Raw genomic sequence first — 19,174 nt, 5'->3', positions numbered from 1 at the left:
TAAACAGATCTACTAGTATACTTTTTTTTTCTTCCTAAGATAAAAAATATAATCCTTTTTTTTTCTTTTTTTTTTTTTTTTGAGGGAGAGAGAGAGAGGGCGCAAGTGAGTAAAGGGCAGAGAGAGTGAGAATCCCATAAGGGGCGGAGAGAGAGAGAGAGAAGGAGGTAGGGAGAGAGAGAGAGAGAGAGAAGCGGGACTCACCCAAAGTGGGGCTTGAGCTCCTCCCACACAGGGCTTGTATTCACGTGAAGTGGAGCTCTAGCTTACCTGATGTGGACTTGAACTCCCAAACTGTGAGATCGTGACCTGAGCCCAAGTCAGATGCTTCGCTACTGAGCCACCCAAGCACCCCAAAAAATAATCTTAAGAGAAGAAAATCTTCAGTGGCTATTATATATCAGGTGCTATTTGAATTAATATTTGCCTAATGAATGAATGAACAGATGGTTAGATATATAAAAATTACATTTTTATTTCAGGATATTCTTGAGTATTCTGTAGGGTTTTTTTCCCCTCTCCCATTAAACATTGGTGTCTGGGGCAGTTGCTATTGTTTTTTGTTTTGTATTACATTAACAGCCTTGAGAGATAATTCACATACAGTTTACCCATTAAGAGGTCAATGATTGTTAGTATATTCTCAGTGTTGTACAGTTGTCAACACTGTCAGTTTTAGAAAACCTCTACCCATTAGTAGAAGACTTTCCATGTCCCCCAGCCACCATCAACCCTGGGCAATCACTAATCTACTTCCTGTCTGTAGGTTTTTCTATTCTGGATATCATATAAATGGGATCCTAAAATGTGTATGGCTTTTTGTTTCTGACTTTTTCTACTTGGCATGTTTTCAAGGTTCATTCTTATTGTAGCATGCATTAGTATTTCATTTTATTGCCAAATAATATTGCAGGCATGAACATGCCACATTTTCTTTATCCTTTTATCAGTTGATGTATGTTTGAGTTGTTTCTACTTTTGGCTATTATGAATAATGCTATGAACATTTGTGTACAAGTTTTTGTAAAGATGTGTTTTCACTTCTCTTGAGTACCTACCTAGGAGTGGAGTCACTGGTCATATATATGTTTCACTTTGTGAGGAATTCCAAATTGCTTTTCATTTTTTTCATTTTTTTATTTTTCATTTTTTTAAATGTTTATTTTTGAGAGAGAGAGGGAGAGGGAGATGGTGAGCAGGGTAGGGGCAGAGAGAGAGGGAGATGGAGAACTCCAAGCAGGCTCTGCACTGCCAGTACAGAGCCTGATACGAGTTTGAACTCACAAACCACAAATTATGACCTGAACCTAAGTCAAGAGTCAGATGATTAACCGACTAAGCCCCCCATGCGCCTCTCCAAATTGTTTTTCAAAGCATTCACACTATTTGTATTCCCATCAGCCATGTAGGAGGGTTCCAATTTCTCCACATCCTTGACAGTGCGTGTTGTCTTTTTGATTATAGACATCCTAGTGGGTGTGAAGTGGTATGTCATTGTGGGTTTGATTTACATTTCTCTGGTGGTTAATGATGTTGAACATCTTTCCATGTGCTAAATGGCCATTTGTATATCTTTTTTGGAGAAATGTCTATTTAAATCCTTTGGTTGCTATTATTACTTAACTACTATCTCTGTCTTTCTCTCTCTAACCATATGAACCAAGTATATCACTTTCAGATTGATATTCCTAATGTTCTAATATGCCACTTATGTTACATTCCTGCTCAAAAATCTTTAATGCTTCTGTTTGGCTATAGTTTGGAATTTCGTTAGCCGGGGCTGAGAGCTTTCACAGTCTGGCTCCATATGGTCTTTTTGTAGATATTTATACATGAACTATTTGGTGAGTCACTGGATTTTCTTCAGATATGCATGTGTCTGTATCACACAGTGAAACCTCAGTCTCTAACCTTTTAATGGCATTTATTTCTTCTAGAACAATTGTCATCCTCTGTATGGTATTTTAGCTTTTATTACACCTATCTCACATCCACCTCTAGATGATGACTATTAGGCTACAAACCATGTCCTTATTATTATCTTCCTCAAAACCTAAAAATGATTGAATTATATTTAAAAAACACTTTCATAATGTGACAGCATCTTAGAATTTATTTTTGGAAATTCCTTCACTATAGTCTCTTTCCTTAGCAATGTCTGATTCTCAATGAAAGATACTGATATTTCTTTGTTAAGCAAGATTCTGATTATTTTCCTGTGCCCCCCATCCTGAAGCTAGCCTGAGTAGCTGATTTAAATTGAGCCAGCTTCTGTGCTCGCTTCGGCAGCACATATACTAAATTGAGCCAGCTTCTTAGGACTTTTTCTGGGTTGCTTAACATTAAACCTTTGATTGGAGTAATCTTTAAAAAAATCTTTATTTTCAGGTTATATAAGTAATACACATGTTTTTATTTTTAAAAACTTAGTAAAATAGGGGTGCCTGGGTGGCTCAATCAGTTAAGTGTCTGACTCTTCATCTCAGCTCAGGTCTTGATCTCAGGGCTGTGAGTTCAAGCCCCACACTGGGCTCTGTGCTGGGCATGGAGCCTACTTACAAAAACAAACAATAACCAAAAAAACCTTTAAAAAAACCTCAGTAAAAGAATGAAGTGAAGGGTCCTATTTATCATCGCAATCCTGAGAGATGATACTGTTATTCCTTTAGGTTTAGGTTTATATTCCTTTATACTTTTTTCTGTGCATAAGCCATTTATCTTGTTTGCTACCATCATTATTCTCACAGTAAGAAAAATATTTGATAAATGTCTAAATGCATCTCAAGAAGACATAATTCTTGCCATGTTTAAGTTTTTAATCTTGGTTCTAAAAATTCTGAGACTGCACAAATACAAGGCAAAAAGCAATTTAATAAAAACAAATACCAGGAATAATGGATAAAAGTTATATATTTAGCAAATATATTATTATATATGAGACAAATGGAAAGCATAAGGTTATAAAGAGTAAAGTGCCAAGTTGAGTAGAATCAAATGCCTTTCATAATTCATTGTTTACTTATATGCTTTTGATGCTAGAAACCTCAGAACTAAGCTTTTTGCACAATTTCCTTTAATGACATTGTATTTTTTATTCTATGTTAATGGATCAGTTATAGTATCGGTTGCTTTTATTATTTTTTTTTATAAGCTGCCTCAACATCTTTCTAGATAGAATCAAGATGGGCATAAAAATTGAAGTGTAAAAAATAAATGCCATTGTATATGGTAACGGCAGAAAGAGATAACAACTTTGGTCAGGAAAGCAAGATCAGTGTTTGACCAGAGCTTCTGTGAAAGGAAGTGGTGCTTGAAGCATTGTTACCATTTAAATATACGAAATTATTTAAAAAATATATAGGGAAGTAGAAAGGATCCTTTTAGGAGAGAATATGAGCAGAACACTTGAAGCAGAGAAACGAACGAGGCTTTGCTAAAACCCCTGCGGGCCACTGCTGCAGAGTTGGAACCTTGAGAACTTAATGGGAGTGGGTCATCTCCTTCAGGTGTGTGTCAGGGCTACAAAAATATCATTGCTGGCAGACATGGAAAGAAATCAGGGCTTTTAACAAAGAACAGTCAATTTTACTTTTTAGAAAGTTAGTATGAAAGACCAATAGGAGAATTGAGTGTCAAAAGTTAAAAAATCCTACTCTGTGGTTCTACTCAAATTTCTTGTCTTTAAAAAAATTTTAAATTAGTAAGTTAATTTTGAGAGAGAGTGGGAGAGGAGCAGAGAGAGAGAGAGAGAGAGAGAGAGAGAGAGAGAGAGAAAGAGAGAGAAAGAGAACCCCAAGCAGGGTCCGTGCTGTCAGCGCAGAGCCCAACATGGGGCTTCATCTCCTGAACTATGAGATCATGACCTGAGCCAAAATCAAGAGTTGGACGCTTAACCCACTTAGCCACCCAGGCACCTCTTGTCTTTTGTTTAAGTTTTTTTAGTATTTATTTATTTTGGAGTGAGACAGAGAGTAAGTGGGGGAAGAGCAGAAAGAGGGAGACACAGACTCTGAAGCAGGCTCCAGGCTCTGAGCTGTCAGCACAGAGCCCAACGTGGGGCTCAAACTCACAAACTGAGATCGTGACCTGAACCAGAGTCAGACACTTAACCGACTGAGCCACCCAGGAGCCCCTACCCCTTGTCTTTTTTTGTTTGTTTGTTTTTTCAATCCAGTTATTCCAGCAGCATTTCCTGAAAAGACTGTTTTTTGTCCATTGAATTTTCTTGGTTCCTTTGTCAAATATTAGTTGACCTTATATGTTTGGATTTATTTCTGGGCTCTCAATTCTGTTCCTTTGATCTATTTGTCAGTTTTTATGTCAGTACAATACTGTTTTGATTACTATAACTTTATAGGATAGCTTGAAATCAGGAAGTACAATGCCTCCTGCATTGATTTCTTTGGATATTCAGGGTCTTGTGGTTGCATATAAATTTTAGGAGTGTTTTTCCTACTTTAATTAAAAATGCCAGTGGAATCTTGATAGGTAGTGCATTGAACATGCAGATGGCTTCTTGCCCTCTTGTTATTTTCTTACCTCTTTCATATTTATTTGTTTGTTTGTTTATTTATTTACCATTTTTTAAGTAGGCTCCGCAACCATCATGGGGCTTGAACCCATGACCCTGAGATCCAGAGTCTCATTCTCTATCACCTGAGCCAGCCAGGTGCCCCTATTTTCTTACCTCCTTCTATCATACATACAGAAATAGACATACATTCCTGTTAATTATTCATTTACAGTATATATTGGCTAATTGATTTCCTTACCCAATTAAGTGAGGGCAAATAGAAAATTTATTTCAGAGAAATGGTACCTTTTGTAAGCTGTAGCAAAAAAGAAGTTTAAAAAAATAATTCATAGTGCTGTTTATTGATAATTGGATTGTTTAGAGAACTTGGATGTGCGTTTTAATTTCACTGAATCCTTTTTTTTTTTTTAATTTAACTTAATTTACTTTTTTTTTTATTTTAGAGAGAGAGTGAGCAGGAAAGGGGCAGAGGGAGAGAGAATCTTAAGCAGGCACCATGCTCGGTGTAAAGCCTTTTGAGGAGCTCAGTTCCAGTACCCTGGGATCATGACCTGAGCCAAAATCAAGACTCAACCAGTGGAGCTACCCAGGTGCCCTTCACTGAGTTCTTTATAAGAGTATCAAAGGAGGGATGCCTGGGTGGCTCTATCAGTTAAGTGAATGGCTCTTGATTTTGGCTCAGGTCATGATCTCACAGTTCATGAGTTCGAGCCCCGCATTAGTCTCTGTGCTGACAGTGCCAAGCCTGCTTGGGATTCTCTCTCCCTTCTCTCTGCCCTTCCCCTGCTTGCACTCTTTCTCTCAAAATAAATAAAGTTAAAAAAAAAAAAAAAGTATCGAAGGAAAGGCAATGTCACCTTTCCTTTTCAGCATTTACATAAAATAAAAAAGTATACTGCTGGTGTCTTAGTTATATTTTCTTTCTTTCTTTCTTTCTTTCTTTCTTTCTTTCTTTCTTTCTTTCTTTCTTTCTTTCTTTTTATATAATATCAGGTTAGCTAACACACAGTGTATATACAGTGTGCTCTTGGTTTTGGGGGTAGATTCCCGTGATTCATCACTTACATACAACATCCAGTGCTCATCCCAATAAGTGCTCTTCTCATTGCCCATCACCCATTTCCCTTCTCCTGTGCCCACCCATCAACCCTTAGTTTGTTCTGTGTATTTAAGAGTCTTTTATGGTTTGCTCCCTCTTTGTTTGAAACTATATTTTCCCCTTCCCTTCCCTTATGGTCTTCTGTTAAGCTTCTCAAGTTCCACATATGAGTGAAAACATATTCTGTCTTTGATTGACTTATTTCACTTAGTATAATAATCTCCAGTTCCATCCACATTGTTGCAAAATGGCAGGATTTCATTCTTTCTCATTGCCAAGTAGTGTTCCATTGTATATATAAACCACATCTTTATCCATTCATCAGTTGATGGACATTTGGGCTCTTTCCATAATTTGGCTACTGTCCAAAGCGTTGCTATAAACATTGGGGTACATGTGCCCCTTCAAATCAGCACTCCTTTATCCTTTGGATAAATTCCCAATAGTGCTACTGCTGGGTCATAGGGTAGTTCTATTTTTAGTTTTTTGAGGAACCTCCATACTGTCTTCCAGAGTGGCTGCACCAGTTTGCATTCCCACCAGCAGTGCAAAAGGGTTCCTCTTTCTCTGCATCCTCGCCAACATCTGTTGTTTCCTGAGTTGTTAATTTTAGCCACTCTGGTGTGAGGTAGTATCTCATTGTGGGTTTTCATTTATATTTCCCTGATGATGAGCGATGTTGAGCGTTTTTTCATGTGTCTTTTGGCCATCTGGATGTTTTCTTTGGAAAAGTGTCTATTGTGTCTAATTTCTTCACTGGATTATTTGTTTTTGGGTTTTGAGTTTGGTAAGTTCTTTATAGATTTTGGAGACTAACCCTTTGTCTGATATGTCATTTGCAGATATCTTCTCCCATTTCATTGGTTGCCTTTTAATTTTGTTGATTGTTTCTTTTGCAGTGCAGAAGCTTTTTATCTTGATAAGGTCCCAATAGTTCATTTTTGCTTTTATTTCCCTTGCCTTCGGAGACATGCCAAGCAAGAAATTGCTGCTGCTGAAGTCAAAGAGGTTGTTGCCTGTTTTCTCCACTAGGGTTTTGATGGTTTCCTGTCTCACATGTAGGTCTTTCATCCATTTTGAGTTTATTTTTGTGTATGGTGTAAGAAAGTGGTCCAGTTTCATTCTTCTGCATGTTGCTGTCCAGTTCTCCCAGCACCATTTGCTAAAGAGACTGTCTTTTTTCCATTGGATACTCTTTCCTGCTTTGTCAGAGATTAGTTGGCCATACATTTGTGGGTCCAATTCTGGGTTCTCTATTCTATTCCATTGGTCTATGTGTTTGTTTTTGTGCCAATACCATACTGTCTTGATTACAGCCTTGTAGTAGAGGCTGACGTTTGGGATTGTGATGCCTTCCGCTTTGGTTTTCTTTTTCAGTGTAACTTTGATTATTTGGGGTCTTTTGTGGTTCTATACACATTTTAGGATTGTTTGTTCTAGCTTTGAGAAGAATGCCGATACAATTTTGATTGGGATTGCATTGAATGTATAGATTGCTTTGGGTAGTATTGACATTTTAACAATATTTGTCCTTCCAATCCATGAGCATGGAATGTTTTTCCATTTCTTTGTGTCTTCTTCAATTTCCTTCATAAATTTTCTATAGTTTTTGGCGTACATATCTTTTACATCTTTGGTTAGGTTTAATCCAAGGTATGGTTCTTGGCGTAATTGTAAATGGGATTGATTTCTTGATTTCTCTTTCTGTTGTTTCATTATTGGTGTATAGAAATGCAACTGATTTCTATACATTTATTTTGTATCCTGCGACTTACCTGAATTCATGTATCAGTTCTAGCAGCTTTTTGGTGGAGTCTTTTGGGTTTTCCATGTAGAGTATCATGTCATCTGCAAAAAGTGAAAGTTTGACTTACTCTTTGCCAGTTTTGGACGCATGCCTTTTATTTCGTTTTGTTGTCTGATTGCTGAGGCTGGGACTCCCAACACTATGTTAAACAACCGTGGTGTCAGTGGACATCCCTGCTGTGTTCCTGATCTCATGGGGAAAGCTCTCAGTTTTTCCCCATTGAGGATGATATCAGCTGTGGGCTTTTCATATATGGCTTTTATGGTGTTATGTTCCTTCTATCCCAACTTTCTTGGGGTTCTTATTAAGAAAGGATGCTGCTGTATTTTGTCAAATGCTTCTTCTGCATTTATTGACAGGATCATATGGTTCTTATCCTTTCTTCTATTAATGTGATGTATTACATTGATTGATTTGCGTGCAAATATTGAACTAGCCCTGCAGCCCAGGAATGAATCCCACTTGATCGTGGTGAATAATTCTTTTGGTATACTGTTGAATTCAGTTTGCTAGTATCTTGTTGAGAATTTTTGCATCCGTGTTCATCAGGGATATTTCACCTTTTTAGGTAAATTATCAAAAAGGTAATTGTCCTTTTTAGTGGGGTCACTGTCTGGTTTGGGAATCAAGTTAATGTTGGCTTCATAGAGGGGCGCCTGGGTGGCTCAGTCGGTTGAGCATCCGACTTTGGCTCAGGTCATGATCTCAGGATCTGTGAGTTCAAGCCCTGCGTTGAGCTCTGTGCCGACAGCTCAGAGCCTGGAGCCTGTTTCGGATTCTGTGTCTCCCTCTCTCTCTGACCCTCCCCCATTCTTGCTCTGTCTCTCTCTGTCTCAAAAAACTAAATAAAGGTTAAAAAAAATGGAAAAAAAATGTTGGCTTCATAGAATGAATCTGGAATCTTTATTTCTGTTTCTGTTTTTTGGAACAGGTTGAGAAGGATAGGTATTAACTCTGCTTTAAATGTCTGTTAGGGGGTGCCTGGGTGGCTCGGTCGGTTGAGCGTCCACCTTTGGCTCAGGTCATGATCTCAGTTTGTGGGTTCGAGGCCCGCGTCGGGCTCTGTGCTGACAGCTCAGAGCCTGGAGTCTGCTACAGATTCTGTGTCTCCCTCTCTCTCTGCCCCCCCCCCCCACTCACACTCTGTCTCTCTCTCCTTCAAAAATAAATAAACATTAAAAAAAATGTAAAAAAAAAAAAAAGAAAAGAAAAAAAATGTCTGTTAGAATTCCCCTGGGAAGCCATCTGGCCCAGGACTCTTATTTGTTGGGAGATTTTTGATAACTGTGATTCAATTTCTTCACTGGTTATGGGTCTGTTCAATTCTCTGTTTCTTCCCATTTGAGTTTTGATAGTGTGTGGGTGTCTAGGAATTTGTCCATTTCCTGCAGGTTGTCTAGTTTGTTGGCATATAATTTTTCATAGTATTCTCTGATAATTGTTTATATTTCTGTGATACTGGTTTTGGTCTGTCCTCTTTCATTTGTGATTTTATTTATTTGGGTCCTTTCTCTTTTCTTTTTGAGAAGTCTGGCTAGGGGTTTAAAAATTTTGTTTTATTTTTTCAAAAAAATAACTCTTAGATTCATTGATCTGTTCTGGGTTGTTTTTTTTTATTCTATATTATTTCTGCTCTGATCTTTATTATTTCTCTTCTGCTGCTGGTTTTGGGATTTCTTTGCTGTTCTGCTTCTAATTCCTTTAGATGTGCTGTTAGATTTTGTATTTGGGATATTTCTTGGTTTTTGAGATAGGCCTGGATTGCATTGTGTTTCCCCTTAGGACTGCCTTTGCTGCATCCCAAAGGATTTGGACTGTCATGTTTTCATTTTCATTTGCTTCCATGTATCTTTTAATTTCTTCTTTAATTGCCTGGTTGACCTGTTCATTCTTTATTAGAATGTTCTTTAACTTCTGTGCATTTGGAAACTTTACAAATTTTTTTCTTCTGGTTGATTTCAAGTTTCATAGCATTGTGATTAGAAAATATGCATGGTATGATCTCGATCCTTTTATATTTATTGAGGGCTGTTTCATGACCCAGTATGTGATCCATCTTAGAGAATGTTCCATGTACACTCAAAAAGAATGTGTATTCTGCTTTTGGATGAAAAGTTCTGAATGTATCTGTCATGTCCATCTGGTCCAGTGTATCATTCAAGGCCCTTGTATCTTTATTGATATTTCGCCCAGATGATCTGTCAGTTGTTGTGAGTATTAAAGTCCCCTGCAATTACAGTATTCCTGTCAGTAAGATTGCTTATGTTTGTGATTAATTGACTTATGTATTTGGGTGCTACCAAGTTGGGAGCATAAGCATTTACAATTGTTAGCTCTTCTTGATGGATAGACCTCGTAATTATGACATACTGCCCTTCTTCATCCCTTGTTACAGCCTTTAGCTTAAAATCTAGTTTGTCTGATATAAGTATGGCTACTCCAGCTTTCTTTTGACTTCCAGTAGCATGATAGGTGGTTCTTCATCCCCTTACCTTCAATCTGAAAGTGCCCTCAGGTCTAAAATGGGTCTTTGGTAGACAGCATATAGATGGATCTTGTTTTTTGTTTTTGTTTTTTAATCCATTCTGATACCCTATGTCTTTTGATTAGAGCATTTAGTCCATGTACATTCAGAGTTATTATTGAAAGATATGGATTTAGTGTCGTGTTATCTGTAGATGTCATGCTTGTGCTTATGTCTCTGGTGCTTTTTAGTGTTTGCAGCATTCCACTCACAGAGTCCCCCTTTAGGATCTCTTGCAGGGCTGGTTTAGTGGTGATGAACTCCTTCAGTTTTTGTTTGGGAAAGCCTTTATCTCTCCTTCTATTCTGAATGACAATCTTGCTAGATAAAAAGTCTTCTTAGCTGCATATTTTTCCTGTTCAGCACATTGAATATTTCCTGTCATTCCCTTCTGGCTTGCCAAGTTTCAGTGGACAGGTCTGCTGCTACCCTTATATGTCTACCTTGTAGGTTAAGGCCCATTTGTCTCTAGCTGCTTTCAGAATTCTGTATCTTTGTATTTTGCCAGTTTCATAATGATATGCCATGGAGAAGATCTATTCTTGTTAAATCTAAAGGGAGTTCTCTGAGCCTCCTGGATTTGGATGTCTATTTCCTTCCCCAGATTAGGGAAGTTCTCAGCTATAATTTGTTCAAGTAAACCTCTGCCTCTTTCTCCTTCTTCTGGAGCTCCTACGATATGGATATTATTACATTTCTATCAAATCACTTAGTTCTGTAATTCTCCCCTTGTGGTCTAATATTTTCTTACCTCTCTTTTTCTAAGCTTCATTATTTTCCATAATTTTATCTTCTATTTCACTTAATCTCCCCTCTGCCTCTTCCATCCTTGCTGTCACTACATCTAGTTTATTTAGCACCTCATTTCTTAATTTGTTGTGACTATTTCTTAGTTCCTTGATCTCTGCAGCAGTAGATTCTCTGCCATCTTCTAAGCTTTTTTTCTTCCTTCTATGCTTTTTTCCAAGCCCAGCTATTAATCTTATGACTATTATTCTAAATTCTTGCTCAGTTATATTGTTCATTTCTGTTCTGAGCAATTCTCTAGCTGTCATTCCTTCCTGGAATTTCTTTTGAGGAGAATTCTTCTATTTTGTCATGTTGGCTTGTTTTCTGTCCCTTATGTGTTTTAATAGCTTGTTATGAGTCTTGCTCCTGTGAGCACTATTATATTAAAAAGGGGTCATAACACTGTCCAGGGCCTGGCCCTTCAGGAGGTGTTTTTGGAGTGTGTTTCATGCTCTCTGTTGTTGAGGCTCTGGTTGCTTTATCTCCCTACTCATAGTGGTGGTTTGGATCTTCCACCAGGTGTGCTTTGATTTGTACGTTGAAGTGTCCCTGGAAAAAATTTTAAAAAGGGGTGTGTATGGTGGTGGAAGAGGCCTTATCCCATACAGAGAGAGAAGTGACGGGTGGGGAAAAGGAAAAGAAAAAAAAATTGACCAGGCAGAGAATCAGAGAAACTATACAGCTTAGTCTGGCCGGGGCGGGGGGGGGGGGGGGGGGGGGGAATAAAGGAGAGACAGAAGAGATGTAAAAAGAATAGATTGAAAATGTGTGCTTAAACCAACAACCAGAATAACCAGACTAGAGAAGGGAAGAAATAAGAGGAAGAAAAGGGGGGATATATATATCCTCCCCCCCCCACACACACAAAATAAGAATTGATCAAGAATCAAATCAAATCAAAGAATACAAAAACCACTGGACCAATATCTGATGGGGCCTTGGAACCGGTGCCTGCAATGATCTGGAGGAGGGACTGTTTGGTTAAGTCAGTGTCAGTCTTGCTCTGTTACATATGCAGTTACCAGGTACAGAGGGATGTGGTTTGGTGTATGTGGGTCCCACCTCCACTGTGGGCCCGTTGTCTGTTCTCTGAAACCCCACCTTGTTGGTGATGGGGAGAAAACTGGCAACACCCCAGCCTCTCCTCCCCGGACCAGGTGTCCCAAACCACTTTGTTCAGGCCATCCTGACAGTGCCACACAGGCACAAGCAGGCCACTTTGTTCTGCTCCACAGTCTCCCGCACCTTCCAGGTGCTTGGGTGGGATTAAAACCCGGATCCTGCTCCACGCACCCTGGTTCCTGGGAAGTGCCACTCCACCCAGCCTGTCAACTGAGGGCCTCTGGCTCCTCACAGTGCTGAGTGGGCGCGAGTGCAAGCAGCCACCTATGTCCCCCTCCACCATCTCCTGTGCCTTCCAGGCACGTGGCTGGGGTTCAAACCCCAATGTCTTACGGGATCCCTGTCCCAGTTCCTGGATACTGTCACTCTGGGGTACTGTCAGGTACAAAGGACCTCTGGCTGGTGCGGGGGAGGGGGGGCAAAGGGTTCATGGGCCTACAGGGTCTTTTGTCCTTGGAATGGCTATTTGTCTTCTCATAGCACTCAAGGGAAAGGGTTGTTCTCTCTGCTCCTGAGAGCTAGCTACCTAGCTCAGGGCTGGCTCCCCACCTCCCACAGTTAGAAATTGGTTCTTTCTCCATTTTTTCCCATTCCCCGGTCCATGGTTTTTCTCTTGTCCAAATACAGTCCTACATTTCCACAGCCTGTCTTTCTCTTCCTTTTGTCTCTTCACAGAAGGGGATCCCTCCCTTCTGTTCCTATGCCGCCTGTTTTATCTCTCCCAGTTTGCAGTCATGCACCTATGGCCTGCTACGTTGTCCCTGTGGGCCCCTGGAGATGTTTCTGTCACTCTGTAACCTGGATTCCTAGAATTCCAAGTCTTCTGGCCTCAATACTGCTGTGTTTGAGGGACACGGGAACTTCCGGTCCCCCTGCTTCTCCACCATGTTGACCACTCTCCGGTAACATTTTTTGTAATTTGAATCTAATTTATGGAAATAACTTGAGTAGCCATTTAGCTTCAAGTTTGAGATGAATAAGAAAGGTTGTCTTTTGTGCTACTCTTTCACATAGATCTAGATAATTCATTGAAGCAGTTGCTTTGGGAACTTCTGTTGGCATTTAACTAATTTGTTCACATTTTACTGGAATATTGTTAGTGAATGTCCCTGTATTTTTCATATTGGGCAGTAACTTTCTTGTATAGTTTATCAGATAGATGCAAAAATTATAGTAGAAAATAATAAATACTGTCAAATGCTTTGACCTGTGTACCATTAAAGTTTCTATCGTTAAACTCTTGGGGAGGTCATTTCGCCCCTGACCCCAAGTTTTAGTTAAGAAATGTATATTAGACTAATGATTCCCATCTCCGGAGAAGCTAATGTCTGGTCTTGGTTCTGATACTTAATAGTTATGTAACCTTGTGCATGTCACTAATACCTTTGAGCCTCAGTTTCCTTAGCTGTGAACTGAGGTAAACAACAATGTGAAATGCCCAGAAGAGTTTAAATTTCATCATGCAGGCATTAGAGAAGTATTTGAAAAGTACTGACATGAGCACATCTGTTTTAGGAAGATAATCCTAGAAGTTGAGGGGTTGCAGAAGTGAGGTTAAAAACAATTGTTGGAGACCTTTGCGGTAGCCCAGGTGATGTGCTACTGAGATTTTTCAGTTTCCTGTCTTATAGTTTACCATTTTTATTCTTTTAATTTACTATAGTAAATTAAGTTCAGGAAGTAGCGCAGTGATCTATTTTTTAATATTGGGACTGTAACAAAAGTTTTATGCAATGTAAACTGAGATTTGAGCACTTAATTTCTCCTGTTCAGGCTTCGCAAGTGACCCTCACGCAAATTTTTAAGTTCTGTTGAATTTGTCTTTTTATGTGTAAAAATTAAGATGACAATTCCTATCTCACAGGATAGTCTTTTGAGTATTAAAATGAAAATGTTTTGGGGTGCCTGGTGGCTTGGTTAAGCATCCGACTTCCACTCAGGTCATGATCTCATGGCTCGTGAGTTGGAGCCCTGTGTCAGGCTCTGCTGACAGCTCAGAGCCTGGGGCCTGCTTGGGATTCTGTGTGTCTCTCTTTCTCTGCCCCTCCCTTGCCTCACACTCTCTGTCTCTTTCTCTCAAAAAATAAACATTAGAAAAAAAATTTTTTTAATGAAAATGTTTATGTGGCAGACACATAGCCAACACTAACTGTTAGTGTTAGTTTCACTTACCTCTTTTATTTCCACATTTAAAGTTTCCTACAATGTCTCTAGTGGGGTTGGGTGGGATTATATGGCAAAATAACTTTGCAAAGTTTGAATCCTAAAATGTCACTGAGGGCAGATGGTTTCCTTCCTGTCAGGCCTACATTGCTTTGTTCTAGATTTAATCAGTTTCAGAGGTCCATAAGAGCCTCTGAAGTACAATGGTGGTCTTTGCAAAATTGTTTAGGCTTTTTTCACCTTTTCTCAGGCCAGAAATGTGTTAAAAATAAGGGTTTTATAATTTTCTGTGGCAATCCTGTGATTAAATATTGCTCTGTATTAAGTACTTGAGCTTTATAGTACATATTAATCAGAGATAGGTCTGTGCCCCGCTTGATTGTTTTCTTTTCTGAAAAAGACTTTTTAGTGTTTACACTTAGATGTCTCACAAACATCTCAGATTTTATACATTCATTATAATACTCTTGATTTCCTGCCTATGCCACCCCCCCTCAGGCTTGTATCCCAGATCTTTCCATCTTACTAAATGACGTAATCTTCCATTCAGTTATTCATACCAAAAACCTGTGAATTATCCTTGCTTCTTCTTTTTTCCAACTTCCTCATGTAATCTAATCATGTTGGTTCTCCTTAGAAAATATTTATTCCCCCCCGTATTCATGTTCACCATCCAAACCACTGTCATCTCTTTTTATTTATTTATTTTTTTTTTTTTAATTTTTTTTTCAATGTTTATTTATTTTTGGGACAGAGAGAGACAGAGCATGAACGGGGGAGGGGCAGAGAGAGAGGGAGACACAGAATCGGAAACAGGCTCCAGGCTCCGAGCCATCAGCCCAGAGCCTGACGCGGGGCTCAAACTCACGGACCGCGAGATCGTGACCTGGCTGAAGTCGGACGCTTAACCGACTGCGCCACCCAGGCGCCCCTATCATCTCTTGATTAGATGACTCTAGTAGTCTCTTAACCCCCACTTTTGTCTCCCTATCAATTTATTTTTCCCACAGCAGAATTATCTTTGAGTATTAATCTGATTATCACTGTATTCTCAGTGCCCCAAATAACATCTGATATATATAGTAGGCACTCAGTAAATTTGTTGAATAGCACTCTTTTTTTAAAATGTTTGCTTATTTATTTTTGAGAGAGAGTGTGTGTGTGAGTGGGCTGTGTAGGGGCAGAAAGAGAGGGAGACACAGAATCAGAAGCAGGCTCCAGGTTCCAACCTGTCAGCACAGAGTCGGACACGAGGACTCCAACTCACGAACCACGAGATCATGAGCTGAACTAAAGCTGGACGCTCAACCCAGGTGCCCCAGAATAGCACTCTTACTTAAAGTTCCTCAGAGGCTCCTTGTTGCCTACTTCAGTAACATCTCTTGCAGTTTTTTTTTTCTTTCTTTGACAGATACTTTTTTTGATACTGCATATTGATATGAAATCTCATCAAACTTTATTATACCAAATGTTCCAAAATAATGATGAAGTTTTGGTTTATAGAATGTGCATACATTGTTGGGAGTACTAACCCAGCAGCTGGCTTGCATGCTACCAAAAAGGCATATAAGTATCAAAGGAAAGAAGTGATGTTTGTGAAGTCAGGAGATTCATAGCTGCCACCTGGGACTGGACCTGCTAGGATGCCCAGACTGTGTATGCTTTGAACTGTATATTGAGTTTCTTGGGTAGCTGCTATACAAACTCGTGTAGCAATACCAAACGTCCCTTAATCTTGGTGGGCACTGACATTCTCTGTGGTTAGCTGCTAGAATAGATATTTAGGTGGTAGAATGTTTCCATGGCTGTGATCACCTCATTTATAGGGGAGCAACGAGTTGTCAACTTGTGGGAACCATTATTAGGTGCTCTACTAGATTTGAATCTACTTGTTGCACCTTCCAAGGGTCTTGGACAAGGCTATTTTTTGGCAAAGGTAACTAACTCAAGGGTGAAGATGAAGGAATCAGTATCTTAAGATGTACTTTGTAGGAAGCTCTTGCTAATATGAGATATCAGACGCTAAAAACAATCCTAGTTTGCAACTGTCTTCCTCTGGTGACTTTCCAGCATGCTTAGAATAAAATCCAAATTCCTTATCTGGGCTTATAAAGCTGAATGTGATCTCACCTCATTTACCATTCTTCCCTGTTTGCTATATTTCCTCCAGATATGCCAAGCCTTTTTGCTTCTCTCCAGATGCTCTCTTCCCACTTCCAATCTTCTCCGGGCAAACTCCCTGTCATTTAGATGTTTGCTTAAAACTGTTTCTTCAGAGATTACCAAATTATATTCTGCCACATTAGCCTGTTTTTCAGCACAAGGACTTATCTCTAACTAGGATATTATCTCCCTGAGAGTCAGGGCCTTTCCTATACTGTAAACTGCACTATTTACAGTTGAGAGCAATTATCTGGTACATGTTAGGGATTCAAATATTTGTTGACTGAGTTTGTTGATGTACTTTATAAAAAAAAAAATTAGAGCACGAGAGCACGTGAGTGAGGGCAGAAGGGGAGAGACAGAGAGAGAAAGAGAAGGAGAGAGAAAGAGAGAAAAAGAATATCCCAAGCAAGCTCCATGCTCAGCACAGAACCCAATGCTGGGGTTATTTCCACGACCCTGGGATCATGACCTGATCTGAAATCAAGAGTCAGACGCTCAACTGACTGAGCCATCCAGATGCCCCTGATGGTGTATTTTTTAATTGACTTCAGAGTACTGAGACTATTGATACTGACATTGGGGAGTCTATTAATAGTAATTTGGGTGAATGATGTGGGGGAAGTCCTATGTTCATTTACTAGAATGGAAGGAAATACAAAGGTTATGAGTGAATAAAATTAGTAAGTATTTTAGACTAAAACTGCTTCTCTGAGTAAAAGTAATAATGTTCTATGTAACCTTTATGAAATTAAATGGATTTGAAGGATGAACTAACATCTCAAATATTTAAATATTTTCTCCTTTATTTTGCCTAGTCATTTCAGCAAAACTTAAAGAAAATAAAAAGAATTGGTTTGGACCAAGTCCTTATGTGGAAGTCACAGTTGATGGACAGTCAAAGAAGACAGAAAAATGCAACAATACGAACAGTCCCAAATGGAAGCAACCCCTTACAGTGTAGGTTTGAAAGTATTTTCTACAGTGTATTTAGTTTAATAAGTGAATAGCAGTGAAGCTTTAAAAGTTTCTCACTTGTTTTCTTTGCCCCTCTTCTCATGTTTTTGTTTTTCTTTCTCATCTATTCCTAGGACTCCTTTCTCTAGTCCCTTTTTTGTTTCTCTTTAGATATTTCTGTTTTTCCAATCTCTCCTTTACCTTCTCCAGTTTAATTGATGGTGGTATCATTATTGCTACTGAACAGCATCTGGAGAGCCCGTGATTATGGGCCTAGAAAGATTCTTAACAGCTCTTTCCTTAAATTAGGGTTGAAGTACAGGGCTTTTAAAAATAATTTTTTTGGTGTGTGTTTATCTTGTCCTTTTTCTTCTTTTTTTTCTTTTTTTCTTTTTCTTTTTCTCTTTCTCTTTCTCTTTCTCTTTCTCTTTCTCTTTCTCTTTCTCTTTCTGTCCTCCTCCGCCTCCTCCTCCGCCTCCGTCTCAGCCGCCTCCTCCTCCTCCTCCTGCTCCTGCTCCTGCTCCTGCTCCTGCTCCTCTTTGTTTCTTTTTCTTTTCAAGTAGGTTTCATGCCCAGCCTGGGGCCCAGCATGGGGCTTGACCTCATCACTGTGAAATCAAAACCTGAGCTGAGATTAAGAGTTGGATGCTTAACCAACTGAGCTACCCAGGCAGCCCTTGTTTTTGTGTTTTTAATTATGATGCCCACACAGAACCTACACAGGGGTTTTCTTCCTTTAAAAAAAATTCTGTAACTCTGTTTTTATGTATGTATGTATGTATGTATATATGTATGTTTATTTTTGAGAGCGAAAGAGAGAGAGCTAGCAGGGAAGGGGCAGAGAGAGAGGGAGACACAGAATCTGAAGCAGGCTTCAGGCTCCGAGCTGCCAGCACAGACCCCCACACAGGGCTCGAACTCACAAGCCGTGAGATCATGACCTGAGCCTAAGTCAGACACTTAACCAACTGTGCCACCCAGGTGCCCTATAACTCTGTTTTTATACTTTACATAGCATGGTTATCTCTCTAGCTGTGTACATATAGATCTAGCATACCTTATATAGTTTAATAATATCCCTTAATATGAATGGACTATCGTGTATTTTATTAGTTCCCTATAAATCAGTTGGTTTCTTGAAGTTTATTTATTTTTGAGACAGAGAAAGTACAAGTGGGGTTGGGGCAGAGAGAAGGAAAGAGTGAGAATCCCAAGCAGGCTCCATACTGTCAGCACGGAGCCTGATGCAGGGCTTGAACCCATGAACCGTGAGATCATGACCTGAGCTGAAGTCGGACCTTAACCTACTGAGCCACCCAGGTGCCCCTAATTAGTTGGTTTCTAATGTTGTGTTATTACACAGCATTGCAATATATACATCCATGTGCCTGTCTATATGTTGGTGTTATTTATTTTTTTAAATTTTTAAAAAATGTTTATTTTGAGACAGAGAGCAGGGAAGGGGCAGAGAGTGAGAATCCTAAGCAGGCTCTGCACTGTCAGCACAGAGCCCCAAATGGGGATTGAACTCACAAACTGTGAGATCATGACCTGAGCTGAAACCAAGAGTCATGCACTATATGTTGGTGTTTTTATCTGTAGGATGAATTCATAGAAGTAGCATATAGCTCACTTTTAACACTTACTGACAAATCACCACATGTTGGTACTGAGCACTCATTGAAGACAATTATAGATTAATTTTAGTGTTTTTACTAAAATGGAAGAGAGCATGATTTATCAACAAATGGATTTCAAGATAATATAGCATATTTAGTTTGGGGACCAAATGTATATTAAAATGTAGCTCAAAATATAACTGGTTGTCACCACATCAAATATACAAAAATTCTTTTTATTACATAACATTTGGAATTCTTTTTTTTAATTTTTAAATTTTTTAAAACATTCTTTTTTTTCTTAAGTTTATTTTTAAGAGAGAGAGTATGAGTAGAGAGAGTGTGAGTGGGGCAGGGGCAGAGAAAGAGGGGGACAGAGGATCTGAAGCAGGCTCTT

General features: G+C 39.2%; 1 protein-coding gene across 4 annotated transcripts in view; it reads left to right on the top strand.

Moving 5' to 3' along the window:
• ITCH (itchy E3 ubiquitin protein ligase) overlaps positions 1-19,174 on the top strand; it is a 145,960-nt gene that overhangs the window by 45,115 nt on the left and 81,671 nt on the right. For 3 of the 4 annotated variants that reach the window (XM_003983597.6, XM_011280854.4, XM_006929828.5), the window contains one exon: positions 17,020-17,161. The exons of the other annotated variant lie outside the window; for it this stretch is intronic. In XM_003983597.6, coding sequence (XP_003983646.1) covers positions 17,020-17,161 — 142 coding nt within the window. The remainder of the gene's footprint in view (positions 1-17,019; positions 17,162-19,174) is intronic. 4 annotated transcript variants of the gene reach the window in all.

Source organism: Felis catus, chromosome A3 (genome assembly GCF_018350175.1).
Source record: "Felis catus isolate Fca126 chromosome A3, F.catus_Fca126_mat1.0, whole genome shotgun sequence".
NCBI lineage: Eukaryota > Metazoa > Chordata > Mammalia > Carnivora > Felidae > Felis > Felis catus.
The sequence above is the reverse complement of the archived record's forward strand: the minus strand, read 5'-3'. Positions and strand labels throughout refer to the sequence as shown.